The sequence below is a fragment of the Opisthorchis viverrini genome (assembly GCF_000715545.1).
Source record: "Opisthorchis viverrini unplaced genomic scaffold opera_v5_591, whole genome shotgun sequence".
Lineage (NCBI taxonomy): Eukaryota > Metazoa > Platyhelminthes > Trematoda > Opisthorchiida > Opisthorchiidae > Opisthorchis > Opisthorchis viverrini.
The window spans coordinates 53,009-73,930 of NW_008752255.1; the positions used below are offsets into that span (position 1 = coordinate 53,009).

General features: G+C 41.8%; 1 protein-coding gene across 1 annotated transcript in view; it reads right to left on the bottom strand.

Moving 5' to 3' along the window:
- Window positions 1-19,770, bottom strand: part of T265_15548 (hypothetical protein) — a gene marked incomplete at both ends in the record, with an annotated part of 34,024 nt that extends 14,254 nt beyond the window's left edge. The window contains 3 exons of the mRNA XM_009178578.1: window positions 16,040-16,081; window positions 17,823-17,955; window positions 19,658-19,770. Of these exons, the coding sequence (XP_009176842.1) occupies window positions 16,040-16,081; window positions 17,823-17,955; window positions 19,658-19,770 (288 nt within the window). The remainder of the gene's footprint in view (window positions 1-16,039; window positions 16,082-17,822; window positions 17,956-19,657) is intronic.
- Between the last annotated feature and the right edge of the window lie 1,152 nt (window positions 19,771-20,922).

Sequence of the window (20,922 nt, forward strand, 5' to 3'; positions counted from 1 at the left end):
GCTTTTAGTCTTTTTTACCGCCTTATGGACATGGATGTCGGCAGTATGTTATAATGTGCCACTGATATTAGTGTCACGTGTGCCCTGCTGGTGGTTCAATAAATCACAGTATTTCCCAAAAGTGCTGAGCAAAAATATACAAACTTAAATAGTGGACAAACGCATCAGAAAGTGTGGCAAACCAACAGCCCGGAAATGCCACCCTTCATGTGCAAATTTAATGAAGTGGGCATATATTTGCAGGTCGCCTGAATTACTAAACCTGAAAATTTTCAGGTCATTTTACGAGGGTGCGAAAGCAGTGTTCTCGTAAGCTTCCACGTAGTTGTGCACAGTCAACGGCGACACCATTAATGGTTGCAAATATGAGTCACAACTTAACCGGTCTTAACGTAACGGGTCTTAAATAGTGAATCACGCTGGTCACGTGGAACATGAGAAAGGCATATACACCGCGGAAAGCCCGAAACGGGCATAGCAATAAGCATGGGTTGGGAATACGGAAAGCCTCAAATGATCTACCGAGATGACGGTGATTTCAAAAAGTCGGTCGATTAAATGAGTGATTGCTGAAGTAAACTTTCAACGCTACCGCTGCTAATATTTAGGTTAGGAGTGACCTACAATTTAACGAAGGTTACTGCTCAATGGTTTTATACAAGGCGGTATTCACTGGTTGTTGCGGGCAAGGTTATTTCCAATTGTTACATATAACCTGCTGTCGCTTAGTGAACAGGTTAAAAGAACTATATATCCACAAATGCGGCCTACTTCACCTTTATATTGGGGTGAATAACGCGTGGAAAAAGTTTTGAATGCGTTGCCCCATCAGCACGCAAAATCCGCAAACAGGGTTAATTTCCCGTCTCGGTGCACATTTGAAGGTATGTCAGATCAGCTTACACCCTTCAGTGCCGCGCGTCGATTTTAGCCACTGTTGCAATCAGGACCTGATTATAATTTAAATACGAACGAAGAACCATGTGGATCAATAGTAGGGACTGGGAGATACTGGTGATTTGTCCCGGGGGATGTTTCCTATTTGTCTATAATTTTTAGCAAGTGCATGTTGCGAATTGTTGGGTACCGAAAAAAAGCACTGGTAACGTAATAAAATCACCAACGTCCTTAGCCTGTGGGATTTTTGAATGCTCCGAAAGACAGCGGTCTTTTGCCAGCCAATGTTATTTAGAGTGGCGTACATACCACACCTAATGGACGTGTTTTTATCCCTTTTTTGGAAATCACCTAACTTACTACTAGCAGGACATAAGTCCACTAAATGCAATGGACAGAAAAAAGATGTAATAAGGGGATGAGCGCCAAAGTAACTGAATACAACTAAGAGTTGCATTAAAAATCGGAAACCTGAATAAGCACAGTCAAAATATTTGATTTTTTAAAAAACCTTAACGTACGTGCTGTGTTGTTTAAACGAAATCGTGAGAAATAGCGGAATGCTCGTATTCAGTGTAAAGCATCACAAAACATTTACACAATCGCGCTCCAGCAATAAAACATTGCTTGTCAGCATAAGGTCTGGATGCTCATTAATTTCCCAAGAAATAATTTGAGGAATTACACCTGATAAACTGTTGAAGATTTGGCAGTCAAAAGCGTCTTTTCGGAAGAAAATGAGAGATAAACCTTAGATCTATAAGCATTTTTACCCATGCCATTGCACGTAAAAGTTGTAATGCCCCTGTAAAACGGGCTGATCTAACAATAACAGCTATTTGGCCGATGACAGAAGTAACAAAAAAGCCATCCAACTATTTGTTAACCTAAACGTATTTCTTGGTAGAAAACAGGGATATTACTTTAATGCTTCTGAAGCTCAGTTATTCCATTTTTCCTCCTCTATTCGTTTCATTTTCATTTTTTTAAAGTTTTTCATTAATTGAACATTACGTGTCCTAAGTGTTATCATGGTAGCCGAAGAATGAGTCGGAAAATTTTGTGTTATTCTTAAATTAACATTCGCGATAAACATAAGAATAATGCCCAACTACTGTTTCTTGCATCATTTAATACGATATCAACCACCAACTACTAAAAGTGACGTGAAACGCACCTTCATGCAAACATTCTTCCACTTGAGTATGTCAGATATAAGGGACTGTGAATTCAGGATATTGTTCATAAATAAATTGAAGAAAAGCAGACTTGAATAGATATACGGTGTATCCGCTTAGGCAGCGGACCATTTTGCTGTGTTTGATCACGTGGAACCTGGTCAGTAATGGAGGTATTGACTCAAATGTAGTACTTACGCGCTGATCGTGTGCGCAAGTGACGTAAACAATGGTTTTAATGCTGTGATTATAATAAATCGTATGATTCCTATCGATGAAATTTTGTCAGACAGCGACAATGGATTTGTCCTAAGAAAACATCTGTAATTTCAGCTTCGATTAACATGTATGTGGGCAAAATTAAAGGTAGCGTTTGATTTTCAGTAGTGTTTTCAGGTCCGATAACTTGCTTGCTTAAACCAATCGCAATAATAACCCGTATTTTATAGCCGGAAATTCAGATGAGCAGAGCGCGCTCAGTTTAAATCTGGCAATACCACCAATAATCCTTTTGTTTTCAGTTCGCTTTTTGTGAGAAACAACACATGTGAGAGCCCAGATGTTGACAACATGCGCATTTTCAGGTAAGCGCAAAACACACATTTTCGGACCTGATGTTGTTAAATATTTCGAAAGAACACACGACCTAAAATAAATTCCCGAATCACTTTTAACCGAAAGCTTCTGAAGGAGAATAAAATGGCAGTGTCATTAATTTGGAGGAGGATGTAAGCCTTCTGTTTGCGATTGCTAAAAACAGGTGGATTTTTACACATCATCAGCCTGAGGCCATAATCGAAGCAGCATGGTGCTTTAGGAAAACCGACAGTGGCGAAAGCGATACCGAAAACACAAAGGTTCCCGTTCATTGTTTGGCCGACAAAATTCTTGTTAACGTCGACGCACTCCATTTATAATTGATTGAATTTATTGGCAACATTTTTTCACTTGGGTGTTACGGCGGAAGACGCAGCGCTTTTTTCAAACGAGATGTATATGTAGACTCCAAATTTCCCATAAATGGCGGCGCTAACCTAAGCTAACCGGCCAGGTATTTCACGTTTGGTTATCGGTTGCATACAACAGTCTTCAGAGTTATTAGTCACATTCTAATGTTTATAACCACGAGGTACAAAATCAGAAAAAATCATTTCCAGTTGGTTTTCAAAACTGAATACGGTTAACTACTATTGCCATGAATAAACCGTCTATGAATCTAACGTTCTCACAGACCTCTGACCTGATGGCAGAGGTTCTGATGTTGCGATTATGAAATATCCGCGGTCGCTTCTAGAAAAAAACCCTGATTAATTTACACGCTAGGTGTCAATTCACTTTTGTTAATGTTCTTGCCTCCTTTTTACGCAATCACGCTGTCATTTTGGATACAAGGTATTAGATCTGGTCTCGGGTTTAAACATCTTGTTACTTTCTTATCATTTTCAGTAAAACAAATGAATATACACTTACGTGGTTCCTTCCGGCTTTCGGCCATTGCTTTTTGTGAAAGCAACATATTTTTCATCAGCTAAATTACAAATTATAATCATAACGCTACTATGCCTAAACCCAATTTTTGACGTTTGTATGAAGTAGATCACGTTCATTGGTGTTAGTGTGCTACGCCGGTACTGCTCGAACTGTACCTGTACACTCAGAGTGATTTCAAACATGGAAGTCATAGTGACAACGAAAAGATGTTTAAACTTATTCAGCATGAAATCGGAGACTTGCACTTCGGCAGAATTTCCTCACCTGAATATTCGAAAACGCAGAGCAGAACAGTCAATACTTTGTATGCCATTGTTTATCCAGCCTTGCAGCATACCGCTCTTCCTCAACTACTTATATGCTTCCTTTGTTGCCATAGTCTCTCTCATGCGTATGGCGTATTTACAACTGTTGTGCATGCACAGATCAAGCTAATGCTTGTCACCAAATTTCTTAGTTAGGCGATCAATACTGTTAACTGTTCTACCTAATCTGCACATGCATGGCGTAAGCTCCACCCGTTTGGATGCACAAAGACACCATCCGTAAGTAAGCTACCGACAAAATTTCTTGTACCAAGCAAACCACTTCATCTACACGTTACCTTCCGAATTGATGACGAATTTTGTCGGATGTCTCGACTTATGGCAGCTTACGGCACACCATAATTTTGTGCATGCAGAGTATACTGACTTATCACATTATCCACGCTCATGGATATTGTTGTTATCTATTGCGCTGGTTCGTTTCAATTTCTATCAGAAATGCTTTGGTACGCCCGTCCAAAATAGAGACCTTATCTTACATATGATTTAAAGGGGATCGCACAAGCATCAGTGGCAAGAAGAAAGCTCGTTCTTAATTCCAAAATTCCAGTTTGAAAAAGGGGGTCTGGTTGACGTGATGCGAAGGATTTACCCACAAAGATCTCCGTTATAATTGAAGTGTTCTTCGAAGGTCCGTTTTTTAGCGCTGGAGAAATGCATGATACTATAAAACGATTTTCTTCTGTGTTGAATGCACGTTAAATAAAGAAATCCCTGCTTACTTAAAAGGCGCCCTTAGAGACGAGTCTATCGCTTTTTACTCAATAATCCTGTCTGGAAACTGATTGTTTTGTAATCCTGCTGTCGGACTTTATGCATGGCTTTCAGCCTTGAAATTGTTGATCGACGTAATTGTTGACCGGTGCAAATTCTTCAGACATTCGCTGGTGTCTCTCTGAACTCCACACCTGAACATTCAGAGCACGATATTTATGTTTGCTTTTGGTTGCAATCAGCTGGGCTCGAGTATCAGATTATTGAGTTTGGAATCCAAACACAATATTTGCCTCGCAATACAGATGAGGTTCGATAAGAAAAAGCTCCATTGCTGTGCTCAAATTCCCTTTGCGTGTGCCCACCCGAATGACTATTTTAGAATAGGAGGACAAGCGAGCAAAATGGAGTGGTTTCAGCGTAGATATCGCTTAATTACAAAGCCATTCACGTAATTATACTGGAGAAGACCACAGTGAAAACATTCGTTACTAATCACACTAATAAGAAATACGTTGGCCCATTGGATGGACACGTTAAGAAACCTTGCTTGGTAAATCTCTAATTCTGCGAAAAGTATATGCCTCATGGTGACAGAGCCTGTACCACTCACCTCACGTTTAAAGCATGGCCGTAAGTACGTGGAGAAGACTTCAAGGGAAACATTTAGCAACTTCGACATTCTTATAATCAACCTTCTGCCATGGACAAGTTTGTCATTGACGTCAGTTGTGGCGGTGCTGGAAATATATTTTTTTTAAATGCGAACGTTATGAACATCGTTTTGTGCATCGCATGGTGCAGGTTTGCATTAAATATTCCAGCTTGATTTCGCTGATTCTTTCTATACCGTAACCTCATTGAGCCAGTTAAAGGATGCATGTGGGGCTGTGATTTATAAGTTGCGCGTACGAAAGCGACGCAAGCCTTTTTGAAAATGGGTCATCTGTGAAGCGCAAATAGTATGCAGCCCAAAAATTAACCAAGATACCTGAATCATTGGATCAGTATTGTTGCAAACAAACGAATTAAATCTATCAAAAATAACCCAAATTAGGAAATCCGAAAGCCACATCAAATGGGCCAATGTTGCGCTGGTAGTAGGCTCCCTGAGACATGTGATGTTTCACTCTTATTGAATATTTGATTATTTCAATTCGATGAAAGGGCCACTCTTTGTATTAACGAGCGACAACATGCTTAATTGTACCTCATAATGGCAGAGCTGTTCAGAAAACATTTGTCCGATGTTTGATAAATCCAAATGTATAACAGTACCGCATTGGTCCCGATAGAACATATCATTGTTTGTGGGGAAGAACAATTTATTTTCAATACAGAATGATATACTAAATATTGTTTCATCTAAGGGCTCATTCCACAGAAGCGCTATGAGTACTCCTGGACCAGTGAGATTTTCTGTATTCATGAAGTGACACCTCTTCACACTTTGCTATATGAAAAAGTAGGAAGATCAAGGACAAAAATTAAAGACAGATTCCTCGACCGCCGCCCTTTTGAAATCTGTATGTTGCGCAAAATCCGCTGGTTGTGTAACATATCGGTCAACGTCCAGCGGCTAAAAACTGAAAACAGCTGGGGAACATGACTATTCAACAGCCTAATTAAGTAAGCATGTAAGTTTGATTTCCTTCACTAGTATAAAGCTTTTTTTCTCTGAGTGAAAAACTCAGTTGATTGGACACATAACGTAAGGCATCAGCGGTATTTCTCCTTATAGGGTATTATTGTTAATATTGTCAATTCCAGATCAGGAGTCAAGCTGAGGGTCTATTGAACACGGAAAAGGACAACCTTTATTCTTCAATTTGTTTTCCTAAAAGGTCAATGAGTTGGTAAAATCGATTCTTCGCGTTCGAATATGCGCTTGTGCATGTTAGTACAATAATCTGTCCCGTCTTATTCCACTTTAGAAATACATCTTAGGCCAGGTTGCCTAAACTAAAACATAGACCTTTCATCCAACTGAGTTGACTTTCATGTAGTTTGCGAAAGAAATGCCTTCAGTTTATCATCATCATATCCAGTACATTGAAGCCTTCCAATCTTTCCATGTGTTGAAATGCAGTGTCATAATAATTTTCAATTTTTGTCAAGTAGATTTGTCTCCATTTTGAAACACTAATGAGTACTGGCAGTCACGATCGATGCTACTGGCACCCCCTTGGATAAGAGCACACAAAACAATTGAATGCATGTGATCGCCGCAACAATAAAATTGCGTACGCATGTTGTGGATGTATCTGCCGCACAGTGGACCGTCTTCTGTGTGTGCGCATTTGACGTCACGTTTGGTCACCCTACGTTGTCGTATGACAGATTTTGCAGCAACAATTAAACAAAATAACGTAATGCACTTACAATGGTTTGCTGTCACTTTTATCCAAATATACACTGACGTATATTTCTATCCAAAAATTTTGGTCCGCCACGCACACCAAATGGAAGGAGCTCTGCCTCCCGTGAGATTTTGAGGTTATGGTACAAATCATGTATTTCACGGCAGAGGATAACCTTATAGTCAGGCAATTTGTTCGGGTTAGTTTGAGTAAACTTTTGGAAAGCTTTTGCTTATTATTCAAAAATTACATGCAAATATGTACTTTTGCAGAACATTCCAAACCAAGTACTCTCAGTTGGGAAACCTTCCGGTAACTCCCATATGGATGGGACTGATAACCAACAACCGAATTCTTATTTCCTTTCGAAATATAACCCAGCCAACTCTGAACATCAGAAGAATGATAAAGAGATCAACCACTGGCGTATGTGATATAGTAAACCTGTCCAAAATCGAAGCCGGATGTGACTCGGAAACTATCACCTTTAATTAAACTAGAATGCAGGAAAATGCAGGAAATCGCACTTGATCCGACGGGTTTATTAACCTGCCGACAAAGACAAAAAACATTTCGAACAAACACATACATGAAGGCATTATGAATTGCGTGTGACTGAGTAAGCCTAAATGCTGCCCAGATACACACAGACCACTTATCTAGCCGGAAACTTCAAGCAACCTGTTGTCAAGTAATGTATACTGAATGTGGGTTTACGCGTCATTTACTCAAATTTTTGTTAGCCACATAACGAAAATTGGCGAATTTCCGCAGGCTCATAAGCAGCATCGCGAATCCGTCCTACGTATTTGACCACAATTTTGAAAACAACTTACTCTTGATTAGATGCCCTGCAATCAGAACTACACTAGGCCAGTCGGATTTGAATATCCATTTGGAAACGAACAAATTGTGCTCAATTGCTCATACGAAATGTGCATTGTTTTGGTATACAGAAGAATTTCAGAGATGGATGATTTTTGCCTATCTTTTCCCTCTACTCACTACTTAATTATCGTGAAAAATGAAGAAGAAATTTTTTTCAATGCAGGTGGCTGAATCCACCGAAATTTTGGATACTTTGTGATTTAAATATCAACGCATAAAGCTCTGAAACTACTCTAACATATTAAAATTGCTCGGCCGACACCCGAAAGTGATTTAGCTGACTTAGCTGATTGGTTCTCCTTCTGCCTTACGTCTCGACCAACGTCGGGACCTAGTCACTTGCCCAGCAATAAATCTACCGATTGTCAACAAACTTTTTCGAAAACTCCACAACTCTCATTTTGAAAACGTAGCTATGCATCAATCTGTACTTTCGCTTTGTCTTTGGCCTCATTGTTTTTTTGACTTACCAGACGCCAGCGTAATACGTGCAGTGCAAAAATATACTGAGATAATCTGTTCAGATTTCAATAAGAAGGCACCTCGCTCATCGCTGAAAATGATACAGAACAACACACCTATTTCTTGGAAGTAATGCGACGTTCCATTCAGTGCTTTTCACAGTAAAAAATCATTTACATTTAGTTCAGGAAGTCGCTTCGCTAAATGCGGAATGCAATCTCATTGAAATATCGCGTAACAATGGTGTGAAAAAATATATGACTTTGCTCAGCTTATGAAATAAACGAATGTTTTCGTCCAAAAAGCAAGCGGCCACGTTAATAGGAGTCACCTATCAAGGAGCTTAAACTATACACAAAATTACAAATATCCACTGCCATCTTCCACAGGCTGCAAGCTTAGCATGCTTTTTCATCTGTATTTCAACAAACGTTGACCACCTCTGTCTCATTTTACTCTTCCCGGTGTGGGAGAAGGGAATTTGGTCGACTGTTACAAGCAATTAGTGTTGAAGCCAGCGAAAACTATGCAGGGTAAAAATGTCATCCCTCGTGTGTGAGGTATTTCATCTGAGTAACACTCGGCGTACTTCAGGATTGCTGATCCGGTGATTTCAACAGACCCGGGCAATGCCCCGAAGATACCGCTGTCCAACGATTAAGAACGTTGCCACAATCAAATTGTCATTTTAATTATGGGAACCAGTTCAACGATCCTTCTTATTTTTAACGCAACTACCATTATTCGTTGACACCAAAAAGAATTTTGGTGACCAGCATTATCACCAATTTCAACGTTCTTGCAGTCACCATGCACATTTAAAAATAATTGGATTTTCATTCATTTTGACATTGCGAGAGTCAGACAAACTTCTCAGGCAAACTAACTCCAAAATGGTGTAGTTTCAGTTCAATGCAATTCATCAGTATTGGATAATATTAAGCGTTCTTTTAAGCTCGCTTAATTCAACGGACAATTGAACAAAAAAGTACGACACAATCAGTTTCTCCTTGTACACTGACGTCAAGTTTATATATTATCTGAGATGAACACTCCAGAATGATTCTGTATGCTAAAGTCAAAGCAGCGTAAAACTACTAAACACAAAATTAGAGGCTTTTTCATATAACCCGATTAAACCAAACATGGTCAAATGGAGTTAACTTGAATTGATCATTCATGCCTCACCTTAAGATAAATTCGGGAATGAATTTGTGTACATGCAGTAATAGTCTCAAACCCGGTGAAAATTTCCTTCGGAGGTTTGAAGATTAGGCGACTGTTGAATTTCCATCAAAGCGTGTTCGGCCTAGCAAATGTTTATGCTCGGAGCACAATGTTTGTTGAGGACTGAATTGGTAAACAGTATTTCGGAGGGTCGAGCATCTGTACTGACCACTCAACCCAAAAATTGCCACCATGAAGCTTCTGGAATCATCGGCCTACAAGGTAACCAAAATAGTCCTCGTTTAATACCAAATTTGATTCATGAATTATATGTGATACGAAACATCTCTTGTGAAATGCAGTCCCTCGTCAAATTTGCGGCTTCCTTACGTTCAATTTACAGTCATTCCGAATGACTCAATTGCAGTCCACCCATAGTTGGTTCGCAACTGTTAACACCACAAAGTTCTATGCCATGATCCGTTCTTTTCACAACTGCTGAATGCGAAACAACATATAAATCCCGACCTTGATGTAATATGAAGCGCTCGTAGGACTGACAAAACGATCCGGCCTCTTTTGAAACCGGGCATACGCTGATGGTATTGTCCTATATAAAATTCAACTTTTAAACCCTCATCCTGATCTACTCGTACGCTGAGAACGTGTGTGACCAAATTATGTGGTTTAAAATTTTACATTCCGCACTGTGGCACGCGCCACTTTGCGGCTTGTAACCTCTTGGAGGGAAATCATCGTGATTTTGGAGACCCGGAATCTTGGCCTCGCCGGAGTGCTCATTTTTACTTGTAAGGATAATATATGGGTGTATTCGTTCAGATGTTATCTCCAGGAGAAACAACTCGAGTACATCTACATTGCCCTGGAGGCTCGAGGGTTGTCTATTCATTCAACTTACAAATTCGGTAACCACTAAGAAATGCGAAGCGTTTCCTCGGAAGCTCGTCATTTCAGGAATCTGTTGGCCACCGTAGCGGACGACATCGACTATTCGGTGCTTGGGTTGTTGTATTTGTCTATCGACAAAAACAGTTTGAATTTCAGAGTACCGTATTCTAAGCAAATTTGTATCGTGCGATTAACTAAAAGTACCATATCCACAGTTTACGTTGAACGAGGACAATTTATGCACGCGCCCAACTACGACTAACGCTGCAACCATATCTGCAAGTTTTTAAACCGTTCAAGTTGTATTCTTATTAGGTACTGTATCGCAAATAACAACATTTCCAAGAAAGCCAGATTTCCACTAATATTTCTTGTTTAGCTTTCACGGAATATCCACATACATACCAGTAACGATGTGTCGAACTGGGCTTAGCTAGCTAACGCAAAACATATCAACATGTGTCTAATAAACAAGAGCTAATTATCCATGAATGAAAGATGAATATAAGTGCAAACGGAGAAAATTCACATTGTTTCAGCTCATGAACACCAGCGAAAATCTGATGTTTTGATCAAGGACAAGTCATTCGATTCGCTTGCTTCACCCGATTTGATTTGAGGCTTTCTACGATTTCACGACCAGGTCCCAAATTTTGATCACGATATGTCATGACCTAAGGATAATTCCACTACGGTAACACTGAGCCGAATCAATTTCACATGGACGCCTTCTATCCTCATCATGTTTACACTTGCTCAAAATCACGCGTCAGTATCGTGACAGGAATACGGCCTTGAGGAACAACAATTCGATAAAAGAATAACGCCAGCTCCATGAAATTCCCAAGTAGGCATGATTACACATGGTCGTTTGCTGGTTTCAATTATTGCAACGACACACATGAGGACCGAACAGGGACAAGTACTCACACGCATCACGTCGGAAAGCATCAGAACTCCACAAGATAGATAACAGAAACCAGGAAGCAGGTGGCAGTTAATCCTCGAAATAAAACAAGAGAACCTCCGTCCAAACAGACTTACAGAAATACAATATATAGGTGGCAGTTAATCCTCGAAATAAAACAAGAGAACCTCCGTCCAAACAGACTTACAGAAAATTTTACAATATATGCTCGAAATTGTAAGCTCACCGTTTGAAGCTTATGTACCGTAATTATTTTTATCGGGGCGCATCTATTAGTTATAACCTCATGCACTCAACATATAGACTCTGCTGTTTTCTCCCGCCTAATTCTTTACTAGGTTATTTTCTCTTTAGCAATGGGGCACGTTCATAAACACAAGCATTTTATACAGCAGCTTGGTGTTATTCATGCCATGAACAGACCTACCTAGAAGCCTTTTAAACTTGACCAATTTTGTTTCCTCAACTTTTTTCAACATCCTCTTGACATTATTTTCCCGTTGGACACCATTTTCGCCTTTTCGATCAGGAGCGGCGCTCCTTCGTCTACGACGAACGTTTACTTATTTTGCGTTCACTCTACCGCCGTTCAGCCGAATGCCAGGAAGAAAACACTGCGGCGCTACTCAATAGTTGCACGATGTGACACATGGAATATAAACCTTAACATTCTATTGCCAGCAAGCTATCCCTAAAACAAATAAAAACGCATTGCACCTGACAAGGCGAAAAGACAAAAGTGAGCGCCACATGTAAACAAATGAAACCCTATTAGTGAAACACTTGGTTAACAAAATATTTCTTATGTTGGAATCATCTGAGGGATAGACACTTAGGCGAATCTCTGGAGGATTCACCAATAATAACAAAACAACGATGGCTAATCAGTTGGCGGAGTGCGTTATAGGAACATATCATGTGCATACAATGAAGATCCTGATTATAAATACAAATAATTAGACAAAGCAAAATAGTTCATTTTGTTTGAAAAACCCAGAAGCTCAGAAGAAAATTATTCCATTCACTTCCCAAAAAGAGTCACTGAAATTTAACCACTTGTTGCATTTCGGTAGTATCTAATTTGGTTTCCGCCATCTTGAATATAATTATACATAGTAACCAGCGTCTGCGTATAGAATATATTGCGCCACGTGACACAGCTTTGCGTATGATGCTCCCGAATTAATCGATCATTATGCTAACCAATTCTTTACCCACATACTTGACGTGGAGTCACCTTAGTTAGAAAATATCCCTTCTAACAGGACGCGATGATGCGTGAAGCGAAGATCCCGGCCAATGGTGAAGTATCAGTCATCTGTGAGAATTTTTGTCTGACAGTTAAAACGTTATTTTCCCCGGCGGTGTCTTTCCCCTGACTGACTTGTTGGTTTGATATGTTCTCGTGACGGTGCTACTGACAAAGAAACGTTCAGCATTCAACGATCCTCACGCAAAGAAGCGCATAATGTGCAGAATCTGACTGCAAGTTCGCTGTTGGGTCGGATTTCGCTCCAGAAAAAGAAACGGAGCGTTGTGGGAACTTTGAAATTGCTGTTGTAAACTATAAAACCACTCAAAGATGATAGCTTAACAGTGACAAAGATTACCGGTTTCTCTTACCCGATCACCCTGCATCCATTTGTTCTCTAATGGAGTGCAATTTTGCAACTGAATTGATGTCATTATCATGTCACGAACAGAATGGTAAGTTTCGTGCCTTCTGGTTGTGTATAAGATCATGTGTACCCACCAGTGTACATCTACACCGTTGGCATTCTGCCACTTCTACTTTATTACGGGTCACTTCAGGTTAAACAAGGGAGATGAAATCAGGCCAAAATACATGTAATTCACAATTATTTTATTGCGACTTTTCAGGTTCGTCCGCATCCATCATACACGTGTAAATGTGATATTACTGATGTGGAGGCAAGTGGGCAGTAAGTTATTTTGGTGTAAAGTGGCTACGCGTTTTTTTTTGAAAAGACAGATCCATTGAAGAATTTATAGAATTACTTCGTAGCGTTTGCTTGAACTTAAACAACAGTCATTGAATGTACAGAAAAGTTCGGGAAGATGCATTCCAGAGAAGATGGGTGTTCATTTTCTATGTAAACAATATGAATATGAAGTTTTCGACTCCCTCTCCATAAGTTTGGGACTGGTCAATTAGCGTTTTCTAATAACTAACTCCGTAGCAAAGACCTCCTTCCTTTTGCAATAAGATAAATCGTACTTAAGCTCACTTAACTATTATGCACAGTTCAGCCTCGGAATTTCAAATCTTTGTTGTAATAAGAGGCACAGAATTGAAAAAAATGGGTCGGGTTATTCTAACGTTTTGGCATCACTCCTTGCGCCATCACTAGTTTTGTGATGCTAGAAGCACGGTAGTCTAACCTTGTTTAAAAATATGCATTCATTTACACTCCTAGACGATAGCCTGGCTACGGATAATTGCTGAAAAAGAGGAACAAAAAATTCATAAGAAATTCTAAGACCTCGTGCAGATGACGGTGTGCTGGGTATCAAATCGTGGGACGCTCAGCGAGAACAGTTTTAGGATCGTACAAGTAACAAGGTGTTCCAAAACAACCGATATAATATACACAAAGGAAAATGTACACTTTTGTGACGACTGACGGCGCAGTGGTGTCCTTTTATCATATCGCAGGCTGACTATGAACATGTGTATATGTTGGCGTTTGTTCTAAAATCTATATTCAATCATGGACAGCAAAATCAACCTCAAAATCTTTAAACGCTGACCGGCAATGTACAGATGCAGAGCAAAATTCTAGTATGCAGAGAATTACTCGTATAAGATAGCGAATATACGTTCTCTTATTTGGATTTAAGCTGCCGAGATACAACTGTCAAGGTAAACTGAGGTATATTCAACAAAAGTAAGACGTGTGTAACACGAAAACCTCACTAACAATGATTATGAGGTTACAACTAACGAAATTCTTCCAGACATTTTTCATCGGAATTAGTCAGTTGACTCTGACTCAATCAGCTCTGACTTTTTTCCTTCTAAACTTTTGGAGAAGGTAGGTCACGAGGAGAATTATTCCGTCACGAATGGACTGAACCGTACCGTGGTGTAACGGTCTGCGCATCTTTGCGATCCATTGAACGTTCCTGTAAAATAGCCCCGCGACACTCACAATGTCCCACATACCAGGTTGTTCAATTGCTAGAGGTCTGACGAACACAGTCTTCTGGCACTCCAGGTTGGAGGATGGATTATGTGGTGACGTGTTCCGTAGAAATGGTGGGGTATTTTATCAAATTTTGCCAAATATGCCACCCTGTGGTTAGGCTTTTGAGCCAAAGACTTTGGTTAAAAAGACTGACTTTCCTGCTTAGGTTTCGGCGAATACATGTATAGACTGATTCATCTTGTATTGTGACCTTTGTTGCAAAATTGTTTTCAGAAAATTCCTCGAGCTCATTGAGTTGGCGAAGCTCTAAGTGACTTTGGTTTGATTGTTTAAGTAAGTTAAACTGGTCCTCAGCACATGCGAGCACGCATATATCATCGAGTAGTGTCGCAACTCCTGGCGAACCTCAAAGTTCACACCGACTCAGGGTCACGTGTTTATAAGATATCGAAACCACGTGTGAACTTAAACAACACGTCTGATGACAAGGTCGAAGAACGGTTTATGTTCAGGTCAAAAACAACAAAGGTGGCATAGGCACAGACCAAAATAACAAAAAGTGGTTATCGCGTTTTACAATACAAGAAACAGAAGAAAGGAATCAAGACCGCCCCCCAAATCCAGCATGATTTTCCCTAATCTACCATTTCAATCCACCGAATGGAAGAAAGCTATCACCGAGATTGGATACGATTGCTCTAGCCAGAAACGCTTTCGTCAATCTGCAGCATGCCCCTAGGCTTGTGAGCAACTAGCTTTCCTCTACTCCTTCCAGCAGGCAGATTTTTCTCAAGTACACAAGGATATATTGCAAAAGAATGAAGTCTTATGAATGATAATTGATTAATTTTAAATGTGTTTATTGTGAAGTGGAAATAAGCAAAAAGGTTGCTTTTACCAGCAGTTTGCCCCTCCCTGCAGCTGAGCATTGAAAGAGAACGTGTCAACCGTTGGTGGCACATCATATGAAAGTGGAAAATCTATAATGAAGGTGCTACTCGAATTGCAAGTTTTGTCCACAGTCTTTTTTACCGGATACCGCGACGCGGTTTGCGTCCATTTGTACGCACATATCGTCTTCAGTGAATTCCATGTCGACTGGGATCTCCACTTGCAAATTTTCGCCTCCAGACTTGTCGTCCTTTAGAACAGTCGGTCAGAGAACACCAGTTGTTTGGATTGCAAATGCACCTTTGGTTTGAGGATTACCTAGCGATCACGGAAGAAATTTTCTAACGGTAGTCTGCCGTCCTCACCAAGGCTTCAAGTATTAACACACCGTCTTCGGTAACATGGCACTCCAGTTGATTCTTGTCAACCGATTTGTGTGTTTCAATTGCTTGGGAGTACTCTCGACCGCTTAAAGCCCGATAGGTTGGGACCTTGTACGGTCACACCATTGCCAGATGTGGACACTTTGATATCATCCGGCCCGTAACGGTCGAACGATGACGCTTAATACCAGAACCTCCGGGTAGGCAAAACAAAGTCGGAGCCGGGAATCGATGCGGTACTATTAGGGCAAGAGAGGTTCACAATTTGTACAAACCTCGGCAGTGGATACGCGTCCAAAACAAACAGTCCGCTGGGACTGCAAAAGTGCAAAGCAAGGGAGCAAACAGGCTCCAACGTGCGACAGTCACACGTGCAAATTCAGATACAAGTGGCCGGATGACCTCGAGGCCAACTGGGTGAACTGGTAAGGACAAACAAACGTCAGTTCATGTATACACACTAGACACAAAAGTGGGGCGGGGTTTACAAATGGGGACAGAATAAACGTGCCGAATTTCATTGTCAACATAATGGATGATACATCGCCCGCCAAATTCTCCACGTTGACTCAGCGGGCGCCCCGGTTCTTGCCTTCTAGCTATGCACAGCTCCATTCTAAGGTACCTCATTAGCCACTGATACGAATGGTCCGAGTCCACTCTTGCCACAAGTGCCGACTTCGCTGGAGTACATGCCTAATCGCGTCCCTCCAGGAAACACAACTTTCTAATATCTCTCTTATAAAGCCGCACGCATTTCTAACATGCAGGGTTCTTACTAAGCCACCTGGGGTCGCCTCACTACCGTCCACTACCCCTAGAGGCCATTTCTCACGAGGTAAGTCCTTACCAAAGACCAGAACCAAGTCTCCTCGTTTCAATTCTTGAGTTGCTCTGAGCCACCTATTGCACACCTGCAACGTTGGCAGATATACCATTATCCGACGACGACAGAACACACCAGCGAGATAAATGACCTGTTTGCAACCGGTATGACATCGCGGGGCCAAACCGTCGCGGCCGGGTACTGCAGGACAGCACCGTATGAGCAACACACTATTTGGAGCAAACGGCTCCAACTAGTTGCTGGCTGGTGAAAGCGGGACTAGAAGTCGGTTAGTTAGAATCCGTTGTCCCCGTATAAGGAGCGTGTTCAGTTGTTCATCAGTCAAAAATAGTTCCCTACATGGGCGTTTCAATGACCTGATTATACGCTCCCACACACCACTACGATGGCTAGTCGCTGATGGATTGAAGTGCCACTGCATATTCATGGTCGAAGACAGATGTGATAATTCACTCTGGCTCCACCGCTTTATATCATCTCGAAATTCCGGAACGCTTCGCATCCAGCATAGAGGCGTTAACCTGATGCAGCTCTTGAGCGAAGTGACTGGAATGCACCATCTTCATCAAACAATTACGTGCTTGGCGGAGTTCGGATACTCTGATAACACCGGAAAGTAGAGCCCCTTATCTCGCTCTGCCCGTCTTAATCAATAGATATTGCCTGTAACGTAGTAACCAAGACACGACACGTAGCTTCATCCAACAGGAGATCCGGGACATTAGTGGGCACATGGCATCAATTCCCTCCCGTCGGTCAGCCTGTGCTACAAGGCTCTTCAGCGCACCTCTATCACAGGGGTCAACCTTGACCTGTAGCAAAATGTCTTCGATGTCGGCTGCCACAGCAACTTGCTCTAAACGGAAGCCTAGCATAACATTTACAAGTTTTGTGGTCAAATCAGCGCCTGGATACAGGTGATAGTTCAGGGACACACCATGACATTTGGCAGCGCAGCAAAATACAACCCGAATCTTTTCTGGCTTTTTTGAGCTAATAACCGGATGGTGTGGGAGATACCTCTGCTTTGAATTTAACGACAACGTGGGAGCATCTGCCACCCGTTCAATGTATCCATTCTGCGTGTTTGCGCGAAGAAACTTATTGTACGTTCCATGTAAAACACGATCCTTGCACGCCACCTGGAAGTTATCGGGTAGGATAAGTGCCCTATCCCTCCATGAAAGCGTCAGCTGTTAGTGCCCACTTACTCGCACCGCACCGGTCTCTGCTATCAACAGTGCTCTTTGATCCTCTAAAGAGAGACTAGTGTTCGGTGCTGCAGTGTCTGCGAATTCCGAGTTGTTCAGTCGCTGCAAATGCTCCTGGATGCCCTGATTGCACCTGGTTATACGATGACTGACGAAATTCTGCAACGTCCCGTTTTTTAACGGCTCAAGAAGTATACAACCGAGTGAGGATTTCACAGCGAACGGCTTGACTGTTTTCAGCGGTCAGTTGGATCACGTTGAGTTACGCGCAAAACCACAAAAGCCAAATCGTTCAAATGGATGTTTCTACGAATGCGGTATTATAAATACAATAATAAAAAAATAAAACTGTACAAACCTTAAAGTCCGTGACCAGGACGGCTTCTGCACACCGGTTTAGGAACTGCTAATTCCCAACGGGTCTCAAAGTCCACGCCGACTCGGAGCCACATGCTTAATAGCTAGCGAAACCACGTGTGAACTTAAACAACACGTCTGATGACAAGGTCGAAGAACGGTTTATGTTCAGGTCAAAAACAACAAAGGTGGCATAGGCACAGACCAAAATAACAAAAAGTGGTTATCGCGTTTTACAATACAAGAAACAGAAGAAAGGAATCAAGACCGCCCCCCAAATCCAGCATGATTTTCCCTAATCTACCATTTCAATCCACCGAATGGAAGAAAGCTATCACCGAGATTGGATACGATTGCTCTAGCCAGAAACGCTTTCGTCAATCTGCAGCATGCCCCTAGGCTTGTGAGCAACTAGCTTTCCTCTACTCCTTCCAGCAGGCAGATTTTTCTCAAGTACACAAGGATATATTGCAAAAGAATGAAGTCTTATGAATGATAATTGATTAATTTTAAATGTGTTTATTGTGAAGTGGAAATAAGCAAAAAGGTTGCTTTTACCAGCAGTTTGCCCCTCCCTGCAGCTGAGCATTGAAAGAGAACGTGTCAACCGTTGGTGGCACATCATATGAAAGTGGAAAATCTATAATGAAGGTGCTACTCGAATTGCAAGTTTTGTCCACAGTCTTTTTTACCGGATACCGCGACGCGGTTTGCGTCCATTTGTACGCACATATCGTCTTCAGTGAATTCCATGTCGACTGGGATCTCCACTTGCAAATTTTCGCCTCCAGACTTGTCGTCCTTTAGAACAGTCGGTCAGAGAACACCAGTTGTTTGGATTGCAAATGCACCTTTGGTTTGAGGATTACCTAGCGATCACGGAAGAAATTTTCTAACGGTAGTCTGCCGTCCTCACCAAGGCTTCAAGTATTAACACACCGTCTTCGGTAACATGGCACTCCAGTTGATTCTTGTCAACCGATTTGTGTGTTTCAATTGCTTGGGAGTACTCTCGACCGCTTAAAGCCCGATAGGTTGGGACCTTGTACGGTCACACCATTGTCAGATGTGGACAATTTGATATCATCCGGCCCGTAACGGTCGAACGATGACGCTTAATACCAGAACCTCCGGGTAGGCAAAACAAAGTCGGAGCCGGGAATCGATGCGGTACTATTAGGGCAAGAGAGGTTCACAATTTGTACAAACCTCGGCAGTGGATACGCGTCCAAAACAAACAGTCCGCTGGGACTGCAAAAGTGCAAAGCAAGGGAGCAAACAGGCTCCAACGTGCGACAGTCACACGTGCAAATTCAGATACAAATAGCCGGATGACCTCGAGGCCAACTGGGTGAATTGGTAAGGACAAACAAACGTCGGTTCATGTATACACCCTAGGCATAAAAGTGGGGCGGAGGTTACGAATGGGGACAGAATAAACATGGGGAATTTGATCGTCCACATAACATATGATACACGTCCCATAGCCCTGTAGATCGAATGTAACCTTGAAATGTACTCGGTCTTCTTCACCAAGTTGATAGGCGTGTTTGAGGAAATCAAGCGAGCTGCCGCTGGTCCGTAGAGCCATCGATACGAACTTTTCTGCTTCTGTTGGTGTAGCCTGACTGGTCTATTGTTCCATGTGTAAGTCGATGCACGAAGTCGATACTCCACGTGATTGATTACAGAGTGCACTTGGACTGACTCCAAATCTGTCCATGAGCACAAGGGAGAACGTTTCTTCCCGAAAGCGCTTCATTCCGGCGTTCCAACGGTCTTGAGTTTCTTCGCCCCATCGATTCACTTGATCATTCCAGTCAGGAGCATGAACCAGTTGAGCTAGAGAGTTCCGATCACCTGAGGCGCGACGGCCAAGCCTGTTTTCAAACGCTGACATCATGTCCCTCTGACAAGTCCGCCCATCCCAGCTGACAGGGATATCCCATGCACGGCTAACGAACATAGCGACAGGAGCCACATTCTGGGTCTCATCGGGACGTGACTTTCCGGTGAGAGAATTACATAAATGCAGAAAGGCGTGCTGTTGCATGTATTGCATTAGTGGTTATTCTGCTGTTATCATTCATTTTGGTCCCATGTGTTCTGGGCTTTGTAGAAAGGCGGGACCATGCAACCAAATGTCTTAAACATCCATGCGGCTACCATAGACTCCTCTTGGTGCTTGACATGCTGGATTTTCTTGCGTTGGCACATACATCCACTTCGATATTTCGGTATCTTCATGAATGAATTCCAGCCTATCAGCGACCAACATCCTATATTTGGACTTTCTGTTATTGATGTAATGAAACACGACCATAGAGTCGGTCCACAATTATATGCTGTCTATTTTCAAACTCGGTTCCCTCTTGATGAGCCTCTTCAAACTTACGGACAAGACAACAGTTTGTAATTCCAGTCGGAGTATTGCAACATGTTTCATGGGGGCAAAGGAGATTTGCCAATCAGAGAATTACGGCATACCTGCGTATACAACGTAAATAAACAACAGATCTGTATCCAACTTCTGAGGCGTCGCAGGAGATATGCAGCTCTGTGTGGTGTACATCAAATCCAGTAGGCAGGAGTCATCGAGGGATTTGCAATGCCTCAACTCATAGTATGTCTCACTGCCACAGTCCCACAAATTTTCCACGGCCGTATCAATGCGTTCGTCCCTGGCTGCTTTCTTCTTGCACAGTGCCTGTAATATTTTGTTTGGATCCTGCAGGAGGAGCTG